This window comes from Cetorhinus maximus, unplaced genomic scaffold (assembly GCF_964194155.1).
Source record: "Cetorhinus maximus unplaced genomic scaffold, sCetMax3.hap1.1 HAP1_SCAFFOLD_675, whole genome shotgun sequence".
NCBI lineage: Eukaryota > Metazoa > Chordata > Chondrichthyes > Lamniformes > Cetorhinidae > Cetorhinus > Cetorhinus maximus.
The window spans coordinates 43,165-62,861 of record NW_027596617.1 but is presented as its reverse complement, the minus strand read 5'-3'; the positions used below and the strand labels follow the sequence as shown (position 1 = coordinate 62,861).

The 19,697-nt window shown below is 46.8% G+C and overlaps 1 protein-coding gene across 3 annotated transcripts in view; it reads left to right on the top strand.

The window, feature by feature from the left end:
• The first annotated feature begins 1,258 nt into the window (after positions 1-1,258).
• LOC144674475 (sodium-coupled neutral amino acid transporter 7-like) overlaps positions 1,259-19,697 on the top strand; it is a 31,116-nt gene continuing 12,677 nt past the window's right edge. For 2 of the 3 annotated variants that reach the window (XM_078535812.1, XM_078535810.1), the window contains exons 1-7: positions 1,259-1,343; positions 3,510-3,943; positions 6,121-6,319; positions 10,838-10,988; positions 12,793-12,891; positions 14,259-14,316; positions 18,433-18,547. In XM_078535812.1, the coding sequence (XP_078391938.1) occupies positions 3,689-3,943; positions 6,121-6,319; positions 10,838-10,988; positions 12,793-12,891; positions 14,259-14,316; positions 18,433-18,547 (877 nt within the window). In that variant the 5' untranslated portion in view covers positions 1,259-1,343; positions 3,510-3,688. The remainder of the gene's footprint in view (positions 1,344-3,509; positions 3,944-6,120; positions 6,320-10,837; positions 10,989-12,792; positions 12,892-14,258; positions 14,317-18,432; positions 18,548-19,697) is intronic. The other variant, XM_078535811.1, reaches the window with a different exon arrangement.

Here is a 19,697-nt window from a genome sequence, read left to right as displayed (position 1 = left end):
GGAAAGGACTGACCCGGATTGGTTGTGGATACTTCCCAAGTCGTGTCTTGCAGCAACAGTCTCCGTATGTGTCCCCGAGGTTTGAAAGTGAGTGGGGTAGAGACAGTGACTGTTCTGGCTGTGACACCATCGTTACCCGACACCATCGGTACCACCAGGTGTGTCACTGGGATGCTCAACAAGGCATCTTGGCAAAGCGGAACCGTAGTCGTCTTGGACCATAGGTATTCTTTGTGTGGTACCAACAATAGGCTAAATTGGTGTTGTACCGCTGCTACCATATTGTAGAAGGTGCTAAGTCTGAATTTTAGCAAGGAGGAGCTGCAGGCATATCAGGGTATCTATTTAAAAACTAGTTTATTTACACTATTTACAGTATGTACATAGTGAGTTATCAGGAAGGCACATCACCCCCTCAGGGCTGTCCATCATGCCTGACATCAGAGCCACACCATCATGTCCCCCATAGATTAACATGTCCATTCTGTTAACCCTTTATACTGCACTGGTTCAAGTAGGTGGCTCAACACCACCTTCTCAAAGGTTATTTAGGATGGGCAATAAATGTTAGCTTTGCCAGTGACACTCATCCCATGAATAAAAGAGATTTACTAGGATTATCGTAGGGCTAATGACCTTTAGTTAGGAAGACATACTTCTGGAAAGGGAGTTTTTTCCATTGGAACAAACTAGGCAAAGAGAAGACCTAACAGATATGTTCATAATTATGAGAGGTTTTCATTGAGCATCACCTCATATTTATCTATGTTAAAGTTAATCTGCCATCTAACTAGCCAGTCTGCAAATTTTCCAATGTCTCCTTCTTCCAAAGCACCAGCTTCAACACCTCTTCGTCCTTTTGTCTGTGACATCTTTTGGCAATCTCCACCTATCACTGGCCCTCTATCCAGCTCTACCTGTCCCACCGCTTATATTTCACCTCTTTTCTATTTTTCCTTAGTTCTGTTGAAGAGTCATACGGACTGGAAACGTTAACTGTGTTCCTCTCCGCAGATGCTGTCAGACCTGCTGAGTTTTTCCAGGTATTTTTATTTTTGTTTTATAGAGAAAAGAAACTGCGACCTGATTATGACAGACTCCCAGCTTCCGCAATGACTCCTCCCAACCGCCAGAGGACCTCAGAGCGGAGTCGCACATGCACTACAACTCCCGGCATGTCGTGACGGGTTCCCGGTGTCCACCGCGGCAGCTCAAGTCACGTGGGAGGACCACCCGACCACCACCCCCCCCCCGGGGCACCCCGGCGATCATGTGACACAGCGGCAGCGGGCAGTCAGTGAGAGTTATCCGTGCGGCTTCATCGAATCTGCAGCTTTCCGCAGGTAATCGTCTCGGTGGCGTTTGGAAAGGGGGGTGCGGGGGTTGGTGGTGTTGGAAAAGGGGGGGGGTGTCGGGTGGGGTTTGGAAAGGGGAGGGCGTCGGGTGGGGTTTGGGAAGGGGGGGGTGTCGGGTGGGGTTTGGAAAGGGGGGGGTTTGGGAAGAGGGGGGTGTCGGGTGTGGTTTGGAAAGGGGGGGTTTGGAAAGGGGGGGTGTCGGGTGTGGTTTGGAAAGGGGGGGTTTGGGAAGGGGGGGGTGTCGGGTGGGGTTCGGAAAGGGAGGGGGGTGTCGGGTGGGGTTCGGAAAGGGAGGGGGGTGTCGGGTGGGGTTCGGAAAGGGAGGGGGGTGTCGGGTGGGGTTCGGAAAGGGAGGGGGGTGTCGGGTGGGGTTCGGAAAGGGAGGGGGGTGTCGGGTGGGGTTCGGAAAGGGAGGGGGGTGTCGGGTGGGGTTCGGAAAGGGAGGGGGGTGTCGGGTGGGGTTCGGAAAGGTGGGGGGTGTCGGGTGGGGTGGTGTCGGGTGGGGTTTGGAAAGGCGGGGGGGGGGGGGTGTCGGGTGGGGGTCGTAAAATTTCACTCAAAGGCTGACCTGATTTTAACCTCAACTCCACATCCCTGCTGACCCCCAGTAACCTGTCACCCTGTTGCTTTTCTTCATCCATGGGTGTGGGTGCCATTGGCTAGGCCAGCATTTATTGCCCATCCCTAATTGCCCTTGTTCAGAGGGCAGTTATGAGTCAACCACATTGCTGTGGGTCTGGAGTCACATGTAAGCCAGACCAGGTAAGGACAGCAGATTTCCTTCTCTGAAGGGTATTAGTGAACCAGATGGGGTTCTAATCATTTCATGGACATCATTAGACTTTTAATTCCAGAACTTTTATTGAATTCAGGATTCAAACCCAGGTCCCCAGAGCATTACCCTGGGTCTCTAGATTACTAGTCCAGCGACAATACCACTACGCCATTGCCTCCCCAAAAATCTATTGAGCTCTGGGTTTAAAATATTCAGACTCTGCTTCCACCACCTTTTGAGGGAGAGGTCTAAAGACTCACGCCTCTCTGAGAGAAAAATACTCTCCTCATCTGTCTTAAATGGGTGACCCCATATTTTTAAACAGTGATCCCTAGATCTAAATTCTCCCACAAGAGGAAACATCCTTTCCACATCCACCCTGTCAAGGCCCCACAGAATCTCAAAGGTTTCGATCAAGTTGCCTCTTACTCTTCTAAATTCTACAAGTCTAGCCTGTCCAGCCTTTCCTCATAAGGGACCTTGCCCATTCCATTTTGCACCTTGATAAAAACAAAAAACTACTGCGGATGCTGGAAATCCAAAACAAAAACAGAATTATCTGGAAAAACTCAGCAGGTCTGGCAGCATTGGTGGCATCATCATTTTACATCTTGTCCCTTTTTAAAATACATTCATCTGGCTTTTTTTTTCTGCTGGGTACATATTTATATCAGATGTAGTTAGTGATTCTTTGTTGGAAATCTGAGCAGCCCAAGCAATATTACTCTTTTAAGTTGCATCGGGTGTGTACTGGTAACCACTGGTTCCCATTGCACAACCGTACTGAGATAGGCATCACATGTTTGCTCACATGCTGCGAGTGGCTCAGCAGATTATTAAAACTATCTCAGCTGCAGTATTGCATTTATTGTGTTAATTAGAAAGAAAACTTGTATTCCACAGCACCTTTTATTTGTGCTAAGTTCTTCATAACCAATTAAATATTTTTGAATGTAGTCACTTAAATGTAAGAAATGCAGCAGCTGATATGTGCAATGTCCAATTATCTGTTAAGGATGTTGGTTGAGTGAGAAATATTGACCAACTCACTGGAGGGCAAGCTGTTCTGTTTTTTCCCAAATAGGGCTGCAAAATCTTTTACAGGTTTTGTGTCTCATCCAGAAGACGGTGCCTCGCTCTGACAGTGCTGCACTCCCTCAGCACTGCACTAGAGTGGAAGCCTGGAGTGTGTCTGGACTGGGACTTGAACTGATGCTGTTCTGACTCAGGTGACACTGTCAGCCACTGAGCCAAGATGATACTGTTAGAAGAATGGCTTTAGTGTTGTATAATTAGGGATGGGGGATAAACTGTGCATCATGTTCTTTGGTTTAACAAATTTTTGTTTTCATTGTCTCTCCCCTCCAACTTTATTTTAGATGCTGAGGCTGAATAAATGAAGAGGAAGTCTGTACTTTTCACTTCTCCTTGGATGGTTTGAAGGTTTGCGGTCTGACGTAGTTTAAGCTGTCGACAGCTTTGCCTTGCTGGCTGGCTGACTAAGAGCTCAAGACTGTGGCTTTTCCTGTTTGGTCGAAGCCGTGGGCGGTGTGTGGGGATGGCCTACTGCGAAGCCACAGTGAACAGTGACCGGCAGGATTGGGGCCACACTGAGGCTGGGGAAGAGGCCAGCCTCCTGCGGAACCCACTGACTACCGAGCGGCTGAGGAGCAGCAGTAAGCGGGAAGGAGGCACGCCAGCCTACGGGGCTGTGTTCATCGTGGTGAATGCCGCGCTCGGTGCGGGGCTACTCAACTTTCCCTACGCCTTCTTTGTGGCTGGGGGAGTGGTGGCTGGGATCGTCCTGCAGCTGGTGAGCTAGTTAAAACCTGGCCACTCGATCTGTACAGAGTTGGTTCTTGGCACCCTTCTTTCATGTCTCTTCCAGCCTAATCTGTGCTGTTAACAAGAGCCAGTGAGTGAGTGAACCTGGAACTTCTCCACAGAGAATACCAGAAATGGCTGAGTGTGAAACACCAATCTACCCTGGTGCCCTGGCTGCTGAACAGGAGCACGAGGTAGTGGGGAGAACACAAATTTGAAGTGGGCTGTTGGAGAACACCTGGATTTTGCTCCTCTCTCAGCACATTCCTCCATCCTAATCCTTACCCAGGAATTACGATGGGAGAACCATGAGTGTTTAATGTGGGGTGATATAGATATTGTGTCCATTACCACCGGTGATGGTCTGCCAGCACTAGTTCATTGTTCCAGTATAGGAGCCAACCTTTAGCTCAATGTTAGTTTCGGACAGGAATCCTCGAATTTGAAAGTACTACATTCAAATCTTGCTCCAGACAGTCCCAGTAAGTGGAGACTGAAATTCCAGCTTGGAATACTGAGCTGCCGTCCAGTGGGATGTTTGTGTCTGGTGGGTTTGGGTGGCCCTCTGAGTGCTCAGCTGTTCTCCCCCCCACCCCTGCCAACACACCTCACAGCTTGTTAATAATCTGGCTGATGCTTTCTATGACAGGTGTGCAAAGCAGAGACTATTGCCAAAGGGTCAGATCTGTTCCTGCTGGTTCCTCAGCTGCTTGCTCCTTGTTTTTGGTAGGCACAGTTCCAAAATGAACAGCGGGTCAGCCATCATCCACAAGAGAGAGGTGTCATGTCGAGCATGTCCTCACTACTGACGGAGCGTCTTCAACTGAAGGCAGGAGCTGCATCAACAGCCCCCATTAGGGACATTTGACAATGCCCTGTGTTTGTGTAGCACCCTTAACACAGTAAAATATTCCGGGGTCTTTCACTGGAATTTTATCCTGGCCTGAAACTATATCGCTCTGCCATAAGGACATAAAAAATAGGAGCAGGAGTAGACTGTTTGGCCCATTGAGCCTGACATACGATCAGGGCTGATCTTGGGCTTCAACTTCACTTTCTGCCTGTTCCCCAGATCCCTTGATTCTCTGTCAGACCAAGAATCTGTCTATCCCAGCCTTAAATACATTCAACAATGGAGCATCCACAACCCTCCGGGATAGAGAATTCCAAAGATTCACAACCCTTTGAGTGAAGAAATTTCTCCTCGTCCCAGTCCTAAATGATCAGCCCCTTATCCTGAGACTGTGCCCCCGTGTTTTAGATTCCCCAGCCAGGGGGGAACAACCTCTGAGTCTACCCTGTCAAGCCCCTTCAGAATATTGAATGTTTCCATGAGATCACCTCTCATTCCTATGAACTTCAAAGAAGGTAGACCCAGTTTACTCAGTCTCTCATCATAGGACAGCCCTCTCATCCCAGTGACCAATCTAGCTGTACTGCCTCCAATGCAAGTATACCCTGCCTTAAATATGAGACCGAAACTGTTCCTTTACTGTCGCTGGGTCAAAATCCTGGAACTCCCACTTTAACAGCACTCTGGGTGTACCTACACCACATGGACTGCAGCAGTTCAAGAAGGGACCTCACCACCACCACAGGGGCAAATTGGGATGGGCAATAAATGCTAGCCTAGCCAGTGAGGCCGACATCCTGTGAATGAATTTTTTTTAAAAAATGATATTGAGCAACATGAGAGATAAGGAACAAAAGCTTATTCAAAAAGGTAAGATTTAAGGAATGTGTCTGAGGTAGAGAGATTTCGGGAGGGAATTCCAGAGCCTGGTGCAGGGCTGGCAATCATGGCGGGGGTGAAGGGAGTAGGGGATAGAATCGAAACCAGAGTTGGAAGAATGCGGAGTTCTGAAAGGGATGTTGCACTGAAAGAGGTTACTGGGATGGGGAGAGGAAAACCATTGAGGAATTTAACACTCTTGTGTTTTTGTTTCAGTTCTCATGTCTTCTGGTTCTTTTGCCAATTGTCTTAAATCTGTGGTCTCTGTTTACCAATCCTCCTGTTAATGGTAACAGTTTCTCCCTCTGTACTCTAACAAAACCCCTCATGCTTGTACCAAATCCTAGCTTTTTAAAAGCTGTTGCTGTGGTTTTGCTATGATGGATTTCACCTTCGTCTTGGACAAAGCAAACCCTGTGTTTTATTTCTTGCAGTGTTTAGTGTTGTTTATAATCGCTGGGCTGGTGATTCTGGCTTACTGCTCACAGGCCAGCAGCAAGGCCACTTACCAGGAGGTGGTGCGGGCAGCTTGTGGACAAGTGGTTGGCACCATCTGTGACATCCTCATCGCTGTTTACACCTTTGGCACCTGCATCGCATTCTTAATCATCATTGGAGATCAGCTGGACAAGAGTGAGTGAGCGAGTATGGAATGGGTGCATTAGCCTATCAGCCATGGCGGGGAAATATCGTTGTGGGCAGACGATGGAGCAGGGACTGGGCGAAGCTTAAAGCCACCTTGGGCTGATGAGTGAAAGCCTGCTCTCTAACCATGGGGGTTGTCTGTAATATGAGTTCACAGTCTCAGCCCAGTCCCTCAACAGTCCGCAATAGGCATTTATCGAATCTTGCAGTACTGTAGGAGGCCGTTCAGCATGTCTATGTGGTTTGTTGAAAGAGCTATCCAACTCCTTCCGCTCCCCTGCTCCGTTCCCACAGTGCTGACAGTCTTACCTTTTCAAATTTTCATCCATTCTCCTCCTTTCACGCTGGTCTTTTTGGCAATTACTTTAACACCATGCCTTCTGGTTACTCACTATCGCCACTGGAAACAGTTTCTCCTTATTTATTCTTTCAAAACAGGGTGAGCAACCTCACTGTTTGGCTGGATGGCCCCAGCTTCTCATGAAGCGACCCAGTGTCCCGACAGTTTTCCAGTTTTCAGCTCCGCTGAGGGCCCTACTCTTTAACCCATCTACTGGGTTCAATTTACTATCAGCCACAAAACGCCCTTGCACCCTGGGAATTGGGGCCAGCTCCATTATGGATCCTTCAGCGCTTTAGCAATGGCTGCCACCGTTGCTGTACAGCTGGGAAGAGCCGGAGTTCAGGCCAAGGATGTTATCGTGACCTTTTTGGCGCCAACAGCTCCATTGTTGGTGACATCTTTGAAACGTCCTTTCAGCACCCAGTCACTGGCCCGGGGCCTGATGTCATGGCACGTGCCGCTCAACCCAACCTGCTGCTGGTGCCCTATAACTGCTCCGCCTCTCAGCCCTCTCCCTTGCCAACCCCACTGGTTCCTGCTCCAGAAGTCACGTCCCCAATGTGCCATCCAAGTGGCTGTCAGGAGCTGTCAGTCGTGTTGCAGGTTAGGGTGATCCCTCCCATTGACCTGGTTGGCCTCTAGAGCAGCCCAGCGGAATGTTCATTGCAGATATCTCATTCGCACAATTAATCTTCCATTAAACTTTCGAATTATTTGATTGATTAAGCAAATCAATCCATTAGTGGGAGATGGTGGTGTAGTGGTAATGTCACTGGACTAATAATCCAGAGGCCCAGGCTAATGCTGAGGGGACACGAGTTCAAATCCCACCCAGCAGCTGGTGGAATAAAAACTCAATAAATCTGGAATTGAAACCTTGTCTCAGTGATGGTCACCATAACAACTGTTTAAAAGCCCATCAGGTTCACTAATGTCCTTTAGGGAAGGAAATCTGCCGTCCTTACCTGGTCTGCCCTACATGTGACTCCAGACACACAGCAATATGGTTGACTTTTAACTGCCTCCTGAAATGGCCGAGCAAGCCACTCAGTTCAAGGGGAATTAGGATTGAGCAATAAATGCTGGCCTTGCCAGCGACACCCTCATCCCATGAAAGAATTTTTTAAAATCATCACTAAACGAGGATTGGGGGTACAAATTGTAACCCAAGTATTTAATACTCATGATGCACCTATTACCAGGTACAGATGTGTACGTTTGAGGAAATGAATTTCAGTGATAAATGGTAAATGCTTGTAAATGCAATCCTCTGGCTGCCTGCTAATGCAATCTATTCATGTTCAACTGTAATTAACAAGCTGCATTGCTGACAATGCTGTTCTAAGTTAACTCATAATTACTATAATTTCACTGCATATTGTTTCTGCTGAAGTAGAGTAGCATGCAATATGTAAAATTACAGCAGGTTAAAGAAGGATTGAAATGGTTCTTTGATGGCCTGAAGTGTGTTCCAATGGCAGAGATGCTGAGTTAAAATTAAATTGATTGGACACTTGGTGACTCAAGATCAACGGAATAAGTTCCCAACCGGCTGGACGTATTCCAGGATATGTCATCATGTGACCCCCTACCTTCAACTGCACCTCCCCCAGACTCCTGCCATTGGTTGCTCAACATGCCAATCCTCAGAGCCCTACCTTCCCAAGGTTTTTCAACGTGTCCCGGTTTAGACTGTTGAAAATCTGGTCACCCTATATCGAAAGCTTTTATCATTTTTGAACACCTTTAGTGAATCATAGAAAGTTTACGACACAGAAAGAGGCCAGTTGGCCCATTGTGTCTGTGCCGGTCGATAAACAAGCCACTCAGCCTAATCCCACTCTCCAGCATTTGGTTCGTAGCCCTGCAGGTTACGGTGCTTGAGGTGCATATCCAGACACCTTGTAAATGAGTTAAGGTTTCTGCCTCTGCTACACTTTAAAGCAGTGAGTTCCAGACCCCCACAACCCCCTGGGTGAAAAAATGTTTCCTCATCACCCCTCCAATCTTTATACCAATTACTTTAAGTCTATGCCCCCTAGTCACTGACCTCTCTGCTAAAGTAAATAGACCCTTCCCATATCCACTCTATCCAGGACCCCCTCAAGAGAGGCTCCAGAGGAGGTTCACAAGAATGATCCCAGGAATGAAAGGCTTAACATAGGAACTTTTGAGGACTCTGGGTCTATACTCGATGGAGTTTAGAAGGATATGGGGGGATCTGATTGAAACTTACAGAATACTGAAAGGCCTGGATAGAGTGGACGTGGGGAAGATGTTTCCATTAGTAGGAGAGACTAGGACCCGAGGGCACAGCCTCAGAGTAAAGGGAAGACCTTTTAGAACAGAGATGAGGAGAAACTTCTTTAGCCAGAGGTGAATCTATGGAATTCATTGCCACAGAAGGCTGTGGAGGGCAGGTCATTGAGTGTATTTAAGACCGAGATAGATGGGTTCTTGATTGGTAAGGGGATCAAAGGTTACGGGGAGAAGGCGGGAGAATGGGGTTGAGAAACTTATCAGCCATGATTGAATGGCGGAGCAGACTCGATGGGCCGAATGGCCAAATTTCTGCTCCTATGTCTTATGGTCTAATTTTGTACATCTCAATCAAATCTCCCCTCGGCCTCCTCTGTTCCAAGGAGAACAACCCCAGCCTTTCCTCATAACTGCAAGTTCCAGTCCTGGCAACACCCTTGTTAATCTCCCCTTAACCTTCTCTGCTCTGGGGAGAAGAATCCCAGTGATGCTGAGGTCAACCCCCAAGCTGTTGATCTCGCCCAGAGGTTTTGAGAGTAACTGGTGAACGGGTTCTGAAATAAGCAGGCATGCAGAGTAGTTTTTGTGATTGTTGTTACAGGACAATAAGCACGCACAGCTTTACAGTCAACACACACATAGCTGCTCCTGATCACAAACATTGTTTGTATTGCTGTGTGGGGAGAGGGGTGGGGTTGTGAAGGGAGAGTTGGGGTTCGCTGACTGCGAAGGGACTGGTGGAAACAATCTTATCTGGTGGAAGATGTTGGAGCACCTGCAGGCTGGAACAATGCTGCCTGGTTTTACATGAATCAATCTGCAAAGTTACCGATCCACTGTAAAGCTACAAAAGCAGAATACTGCGGCTGCTGGAAATCTGAAATAAAAACACAAAATGCTGGAAACACTCAGCAGGCCTGGCAGCATCTGTGGAGAGAGAAACAGAATTAACATTTCAGATTGTGATGAATGATCATTGACCCTGCTTCCATCTGCACAGACACTGCCTGAGCTGCTGAGTATCTCCAGCATTTTCTGTAAAACCAAACACTTATCAATCCGCTACCCAGTGTTGAACTAAACACTGTTATCAATCCACTAGCCACTGTATAACTGAGCTACATTGTGCAAATGTAAGATTGTCAGACTGCAGATAAAGGTGTTATAATCAGATTCTGTGCTTGTCAGTTGAATATAAGGTGAAAATTTTGAGGACCAAGCAAAAATGAGAGAGGACATCGGGGTGAGGGGTGGGGTAGGTGAGCGGCGGTGGGGATAGCAGGGTGGATGGGGGTTCCGGGGGCAGGGTGGGGCAGGGGTTCGGGGTGTGTTTGGAAGAACCAAATGCTTTGTTGCATTGCTCACTGGGACTGGTTTTGAATCAAAGTCTTCTTGGAACACAATGTTTTGTGTAACAGCAAAAGAAAAACAGACTTGCTTTTCTACAGGGTCAAGACCTCCGAACATTCCAAAGCACACTCTGCTCAATTAAGTACTTTTTTGTGAAGGAAATATGGCAACCAATTTGCACACAGTTAGATCCCACAAACAATGTGATAAATTACTAGATAATATGTTTTAGGCTATGTTGATCACGTGTGGATGTATTGAGAGAGCTTTGTTATAGACTGTTGGTAAATACCCATGCAGTGAGACCTCTTCGTATGGATTAAGTGGGGCGTTGATCTGAATATATGCTTGAGAACACCCTTAGACCCGGGGTACAATTGAACACTACATCATGCACAATGTGATGTGAGGAATTTGTTTTGGACGAGTGGAGAGACTTGCTCTGTACCTCTATTTCACATGTTGTCCTTTAACTCTAAAATAATGTTAAGCAACCTGTTGAGTGAAAGGGAAATATTCAGTATGGAAAAGGTTCTGAATGCTTTGCTTTGCAGTAATTGGGGCATTGATGCACACACCTGAGGGAGATGCTTCAGTCAACAGCCATTGGTATAGTGACCGCAAGTTCACCATCTCAGTCATCTCTGTTCTGGTCATCCTACCCCTCTCCATTCCCAAAGAGATTGGATTCCAGAAATATGCCAGGTAAGTGCTTTCACCACCTTGATCTATTGATGACCTGGTGCCAGTAGGTGAAACAATCCTGTAAGGTCTCATGTTGAACCTCAGCCCATGCCATGGCAAGTGGCTTTGAGGGGTAGATGCAAAAGGATGGGGGTGTGACAAGGTAATCTATACAGTTCACAACATCTCCCTCCATTATCCCATCCTAACCGAATCCCCATGTTGTGTGAGGAAGAAAATCTGATGATCCCGGACTTGCCCTTCAGAAGCCTGTCTGCCAGATGGCTCAAGCAGAGTGACCAAATCCCACTGTGTTTAATCTGAGGGATTGCTCACCATTTTCCATTCTCCCCACTTTGGATGATAAAGGACTTCTAATAAAAAGTCCCCCCTCTCTTCCCTCCATTATTTTTCTCTCCTACCTTTTAACCTCTATTTCCCCACCACCCTGCCATACAAAAGGTCACCCTTCGACTGTGCCATCTCTCAGGAATCTTAACACATATCCATGCTTTCTCCCTTACATGTATCTTCCCCTCCATCTATCTCACCAGCTTGTTCTGACTCCCAAATTCTCCCTCCTCTGGTCCTCTATCCACAATGATCCTGTGGCTGCACATGACCTACTGAACAGTTCCAAAGACCTTGTTTGCATCAGTCACTGTCTCCATCTCTAATCCATTTGCTCCCACCATTGGCCTCTTTAGTCTGACATGACAAACTCATACGACTATTGTTCTTGTGACCGACTGTTTCTGAATGGTGAACATCCCACAACCAGTTACTGCTGACAAATAGTCTCCTTTAATTCCCCTCTCTTTAACAAGCCTGAGGAACTCATTGATTTCTTCATCTCAAACGGTTGAGAGCATATGTGTGGCTGCCTCTCTGATGTTGATCATTCCTGCTCTTCAATCCTATCCCCAATCCCCCACTCCATCTTATGGCTTTTGTCTCCTTCATCTCCCACCAGCCTTTTCAAAGCTAATTTCTTCAAGACTCACTTTGATCTCCTTTTCTCTCCACCCATTTCCTCACCTTTCCTGCCCTAAGTGTTTAGGCACCGTTCCTCTGGAAAAAACCAGTATCACTTCCTCAGCTTACCATCAATCCCTCCCACTGCCATCCGATCTCTACTCTCACTTGTCCAAAGTTTTCCTGGTGTCATTGCTGCCTCTATGGCAAGGGTCATGTCTCAGTTCCCTATTGCTTTGAGAGTCGATCTTGTCAGCTCCTGGTGTGGCTCTGACACCAGTTAGTTGAAGCTAAGTGGGGAACTTGGCTTTTCTTCCTCCTTGTGTTTTTCTGCCTCTCCTCTTTGCGACCTTTTTCTTGGATGCCCTGGGAAATTTCTCAACCCCAGTTTTCAAACAATTGCATGAGCCAACTGATTACTTGGAAAGGGTAATCGTTGTCAGCTGCACGCATCCCAGGCTGGACTCTCCTGACCTGCCAGAACTGTTGTCCCTGTAAACCTTGGGTGGGGGGAAGTCACAGCCTCCATGGGTGATTGTGTTTAGAAAAAAGCAAAATTGTGAGATTTGTGAGATCGTGAATGAGGCTCAAAAATTGAGACAGTCACGATGAATTTCTGAGAGTTGTCAAATCCGAGGTATCTGAAATACAAAGTGTATCATTCCTCAGAGCTTTCGTTCCTTCCAACAGCAGCCCAACAAGTTTGTAAAGGGATGTTGAAGCGCTTCAAAGCTAAAATTTCCGTTGGAGCTTTGGATTTAAGGCAGCCCATTAGCCACCTACCCTATAGGAGGATGCACACAGCCAATGTTGGACCTGTTTTGATTGTTTTCTCTCTGTCTGCCTTTAGTACCCTGAGTGTGTTGGGGACTTGGTATGTGACCATCATAGTTATCGTTAAGTACATCTGGCCAGATCAAGGTATCAATATCGGCGATATCCCAACCCGGTAAGTGTTGGCTGCTCAGTGACCAGCTTGTCACAGATGCTTATTTATTGAGAAAAACTCTTCAGTATGGCCTGCCCATGTTGCTCATTGACTTTTTGGTCTTGGGTCATGATTTCAATGGTGCCGAGGTCATGAACACTCATGGGGCTGTTGCTCAATGGAATGATTGGCTACAGAGTCATGTCTTGTCCATTGTGGACATTTCCTAAATGGAGGCCTACCCTATCACCCTTGGGGCAAGTTAGATGGATTGGCTCAGTAGTTGTGTTAACTGGAACCTTTCCTCTCGCTTTGAGGCACCTGAGATAATCCTGCCTTGGAGAGGCATTTCCTTACCAGAAGAGGAGGTGGGAAAAGCGGTCAGTCCCGCTCGGTCAATGCCTCGCAGCTGGGAGGCTGTCAACCAGGCCTCAGAGAGATATGAAGCCGCAGGCGAGTGGAGCCCCGGTGATGGGTGGGGCCTACAAATTGTTTTCCCAGGCAGAATTATGAAAGCTGCTGACCTGGTGGTGTGTGCGTGATGTGGTTTCAACATGGCCTTGTACTGAAGTGGGGAGGGGGAATATCACATCTTCCACAAATTTCCAATGTCTCAAAGCTCTTTACAGCCACTTTCATCACTGTCATAATCTGGGAAACATTTGAGGCAGACAGTTTGAGGTTGAAGAAGGGTTTAGTTAGTATTAGGTAAATAGTATTTCTTCATGGGGCTGGTGAGTCATCAATTTAAACCAGTCAAGGGCAATTGGAGATGGGCAATAAATGCTGACCTAGTCAGCGATGTCCATATCCTGTGAAAGAGGAAAGAAGAAGTCATTGAGTGATGAGGGGCTGGTAGAAATCTATTTCGCAGATTGTTGGGAAATGGAAGGCTTTAGCACACGGACTGTTTGAGGCAGAAACCATTGCATGTTTTAAAGTAAAACCAGATGCATAATAGAAACAGGAAATTAGAGGGCTGTGGGGAGAGGCTAGAGCATCAGGTGTAGTCTAGGGTTGTTCTAGTAAAGTACCAGCAATGGGCCGAATGGCCTGATGCCATGAGTGGCACGGTTCTCTCCTTTATGCAGGAATAGTGTGTGTGGTGATTCTACATAACCTGAATTACTGATCTTAGCCAAGTCATTTGCCTGGACGCTGTCTCGACTTGAGTGGCGGGCATGTGGGTGATTACACTGGAGAACAAGAGCCCAGCTTGTGCCCTGTAGTGGGCACTGAGGACAATGAGACCCCCAAAGTGTTGTCTGATTTCTTATCGTCCAGAGTCAGGCAATGAATGTAGAATGAGGGGGAAGAATGTACTAGTTTTATAAAAGGTTTGTAGAGCTGTCAGTAATATTAACCCTTTCTTCTCCCCTTCTCCTCAGCCCGTCCTCCTGGATGGCCGTGTTTAATGCGATTCCAACCATCTGCTTTGGTTTTCAGGTATTGATGTTACTCCCTGTCCCCTGTGTTCCTGTGCTCCTGGATCCTGCTCCCAATCTTTATAAATGAAGGTTCCCCTCTCTCTCCATGATGGCTGAGGTTTAGTTACACAGGAGTTAGTTTGATTTGTGATCTGAGCTGGAGCAGCAGTCGTTGACAGTGTGGGTGCGAGAATTGATCCTCACGTCTTTGGGTGCAGCCGAGGTCCACACTCCCTATGGAAAGTGACCGTGAGGGCGGGTTAGGATTTGTCTGTGGTGCCTCCTTGGTCACAGCTTACAGTCAAATGTGGGAAATTTGGGAACAATTTTGTGAAATTTCTCTCTAACTCCCTAAGGCAATTAAACAATTAAGATTGTAGTAGCGCATATCACAATCTCAACTCACTGGAAATTTAATCAAAAACTGGAAATGACCCCTTCTCTTAAGGAGTTGTCAGGTTCCCTTTTAAAGGACTGGAGCAACTCTGTAAACATCACATGTCTTGTTGGTCTGTTACCAAACCATTACCATGATTCTAATTATGGGAGTGAGTGGAAAATGGCTCCCTAACTCTTTCCCTGTGTATTTCCAGTGTATTCCTTGTAGTTCTGCTATCCCTTATCCATCTGAATTCACCTGTTCAATTAGACTGAGTACATAGATAAAGAAACCTCCTGCTGACTATCATGTGCTGCTGTTTCCCCCAGCCTCAGCTGATGAATCAGTGCTCCTCCATGTTGAACACCACTTGGAGGAAGCACTGAGGGCGGCAAAGATAAAGAATGTACTCTGGGTGGGGGACTTCAATGTCCATCACCAAGAGTGGCCTGGTAGCACCACCACAGACTGAGCTGGCCAAGTCCTAAAGGACGTAGCTGTTAGACTGGGCCTGCAGCAGATGGTGAGGGAAGCAACAATAGGGAAAAACCTACTTGACCTCATCTTCATCAATCTACCTGTTGTAGATGCAACTGTCCATGACAGCATCGGAAGGAGTGACCATTGCACAGTCCTTGTGGAGACAAAGTCCCGGCTTCACACTGAGGATACCCTCCATCGTGCTGTGTGGCACTACCACAGTGCTAAATGGGATAGTTTTCGAACAGATCTAGCAACTCAAAACTGGGCATCCATGAGGTACTGTGGGTCATCAGCAACAGCAGAATTGTATTCAACCACAATCTGTAACCTCATGGCCCAGCATATCCCCCACTCTACCATTACCATCAAGCCAGGGGATCAACCCTGGTTCAATGAAGAGGTTAGGAGGGCATGCCAGGAGCAGCACCAGGCATACCCAAAAATAAGATGCCAACCTGGTGAAGCTGCAACGTAGGACTATGTGCGTGTGGAAACAACATGCGATGGACAGAGCTAAGCGATCCCCAAACCAAATAGTCCTGCCATATTCATTCAGTGGTGGAAAATTAACAACTAACCGGAGGAAGAAGCTCCAAGAACACCCCCATCCTTAATGATGGGGGAAGGCCAGCATGCTGGAGCAAAAGACGAAGCTGAAGCATTTGCAACAATCTTCAGCCAGAAGTGTTGAATGAATGATTCATCTCAACCTTGTCGTGAGGTGCACAGCATCACAGATAAGAGCCAGAAATAGGAGCCGGAAAGACCATTTGGCCTCATGAGCTTGCTCCGCCATTCAGTACAATCGTGGCTGATCTTCAACCGCAACTCCACTTTCCTGCCCACTCCCCATATCCCTGGATTCCCTGAAATATCAAATATCTGTCAATCGCAGTCTTGAATATATTCAGTGACGGAGAATCCACAATCCTCTTGGGTAAAAAATTCCAAAGATTCGCGACCCTTTGAGTAAAAAAATTTCCCCTCATCTCCATTCTAAATGATTGACCCCTTATCCTGAGGCTGTGCCCCCATGTTCGATTCCCCAGCCAGGGGAAATAGCCTCAGTAGTTACCCTGTCAATCCCCTTCAGAATCTTGAATGTTTCAATGCCATCACCTCTCATTCTTCTAAGCTCCAGAATATAGACCCAATTTACTCGGCCTCATCATAGGACAACCCTCTCATCCCAGGGAACAATCTAGTGAACTTTTGTTCTACTGCCTCCAATAAAAGTATACCCTTCCTTAGACTTGGAGGCCAAAATTGCGCACAGTATTCCAGATGCAGTCTCACCAAAGCCCTGTATAATTGTAGCAGGGCTTCCTTATTCCCATATTCCAGTCCCCTTGCCATAAAAGCCAACATGCCATTTGCTTTCCTAATTGTTTGTTGTACTTAGATGCTGAATTTCTGTGTTCCCTGTATGAGTACACCCAAGTGTCTCTGAACATCCACATTGAACAGTTTCAGTTTAAAAGTGATGCCAGACTTCAGGCAATTCGATTCACTTCACGTGATTTCCCCAAATGGCTGAGCCTAATGGATGCATCAAAGTCCATGGGCCCTGATGACGTCATGACAGTGGTACTGAAGACTTGTGCTGTAGAACTTGCCACGCCCTTAGCCAAGCTGTTCCAGTACAGCTACAACACTGGCTTCTACCTGGCTATGTAGAAAATTGTCCTGGTATGTCCTGTACACTTAAAAAAAAAAAGACAAATCCAATGGAAAGGGTCGTCGACAGTGCTATCAAGTGACACTTATTCAGCAATAATCTGCTCACTGGTGCTAAGTTTGGGTTTCGCCAGGGCCACTCAGCTCCTGACCTCATTACACATCACTCCCTCCACCATTAACGCACAGTAGCAGCAGTGTGTACCATCTACAAGATGCACTGCGGGAACTCGTTAAGGCTCCTTAGCACCTTCCAAACCTGCGACCTCTCCCATCTATAAGGACAAGATCAGATGCATGGGAACACCACCAACTGCAAGTTCCCCTCCAAGTCACTCACCATCCTGACTTGAAAATATATCACCGTTCCTTCATTGTCGTTGGGTCAAAATCCTGGAACTCCCTTCCTAACAGCACTGTGGGTGTTCCTACACCACATGCAGCAGTTCAAGGTGGCAGCTCACCACTTTTTTGAGGGTAATTACCAATGGGCAGTAAATACTGCCTTTGCCAGAAATGTCCACATCCCAGGAAGGAATGAAAGAAACTACATTGGTGAAATTGGCAGATCTGTCTGATGAAATTTAATGTGTTAATGTGTGAAGTGACACATTTTGGAAGGATGAATTAGGAAATATGAACTAAATGGTGCCATTCTGAAGGAGTTGCAGGAACAGAGAGACCTGTCCGTGTACAAACACAAACCTTTGAAGGCGGTAAGGTAAGTTGAAGCCTTTCTTTGAATACAGGATCCTTTCCTCTACACAGAGAGTACAAGAGCAAGGAAGTTAAACTCAACCTTTCTGAAACACTGGTTAGATCTCAGCTGGAGTATTGTGTTCAATTCTGGACACTAAAGGAAGAATGTCAAGACCTTGGAGAGGGTGTGGAGATGATTTGTTAGAAGGGTACTAGGGGTGAGGGATTTCAGGTATCTGGAGAGACTGGAGGAGCAAACAGGCAATAAATGCTGGCCTTGACCTTACCAGCAACACCAACATCCCATTTACAAATAAAATAACAAAAAATACAGTTCTCTCCTTAGAACAGAGTAAATTAATGGAAGATTTTATGCAGGTGTTCGGATTTATGAGGAGTTGTGATGGAAAAGCTGTTTCGATTGGCAGGAGGGTCGATAACCAGATTTAAAACAATTAGCGGAGAAATTTGAGCAGTTTTCAATGATAGCTGATGTGACAGGGCAGCAGGGGAGGGGTTCAGGGGTCAGCTGGCTCAGGGTTTACAGGTGGAGGTTATGTTCCAATGAGGAGGATCCAGGGATAGGTGATTCAAGACAGGACACTAGATCCACTTAATAAATGCCAGTGGGTGGAATGGACACATGGGGTTGTTCTGGGCGGACCAGGTCAAATAGACTGAAGAGGCCATCTTGTTGATATAAAGAGCAATATCACCACCCAGTGATAGAACATCACTATTGCAACTCCGGGAGCAGCATCTGTCAGAGCCCAGGGTTTGGCAGGAAGGGCTGTGTGTCTGATGCACTCTTTGATAAGTGTTCTTTCACCTTATATATAAATAATTTTGAGTCTTGCCTGTCCATCCTTACACCAGTTTCTTTCCTGTTTTTGACAGTGTCATGTCAGCAGTGTTCCGGTGTTCAGCAGCATGGAGAGGCCAGCGGTGCGGCGTTGGGGCTGGGTGGTGACAGCGGCTGTGGTGATCTGTCTGTTCGTGTACACAGGCACAGGTATGGCACATACTTCCGCTACACAGAGGGGGAGAGGCGGGGCTGGCTATAACAACAGAAACAACAACCTTTATTTATATAGTGTGTCAGCCATGGCTCAGTTGGGAACACTGAAGCCTGTGTTGGAAGGCCATGAGTTCAAGTCCCAATCCAGCACAAAAATTGAGGTTGACGTTTCAGTGCAGTGTTGAGAGTGTGCTGCACTGTTGGAGGTGCCGCCTTTCGAAGACTTTGTTGGCTGTAAAGCACTTTGAGACTTCTGATGGTAGTGATGGGAGCTATAGAAGTGCAAGTCATCTTTCTTACCCACCAACCACCGCATAGTAAAATATCCCAAAGTGTTTTACAGGAACTTTTGTCAAACTGAATTTGATACAGTGAGTCACATAAGACAACATTAGGGTAAATAAACAGAAGCTTGGTCAAAAGGGTAGGTTTTAAGGAGCATCCTAAAGGAGGGAAACGTGGTGGAAGGGCAGAGGGGTTTAGGGAGGGAATTCCAGAGCTTGGGAGCCAGGCAGCTGAAGGCACAGCCGCCAATTAAAAGAGATTAAACTGGGGAATGCACAGAGGCCAGAATTAAAGGAACACCAATATCTCGGATGGTTGTGGGGCTGCAAGAAATTACAGAGTTAGGGAGGGAGGTGGCCATAGAGGGATTTGAAAATAAGGGTGAAAATCTTAAAATTGAGGTGGTACTTGACTGGGAACCATTGTAGGTCAGTGAGCACAGGGATAATGGATGAACAGGACTAGATATGAGAGGATATGGAAAGCAGAGTTTTGGATGAGTTCAGGTTTATGGAGGGTGGAAGATGTGAGAGCTGACAGAAACGTGTTGGAATAGTCAAATCTAGAAATAACTAAGGTATGAAGATGGAATGAGGCAGAGATGGAGTTAGAAAATATTAGAGGTGGAAGTAGGCATTCTTGGTAATGGAGAAGATATTGGACAGAAATTCATCTCTAGCAAATAGAATGCCAAGGTAGCTAATGGTCTGGTTCAGCGCCAGTTATCAGGGAGAGGGATAGAGTCTGGCTGAGGAATGGAGTTTGTGGTAAAGCTGAAGGACACAATGGCTTCTGCTTTTCCAATGTTTATTTGGAGGAAATTTCTTCTAATTTCAGACTTGCTGCCTTGATTTGGAGG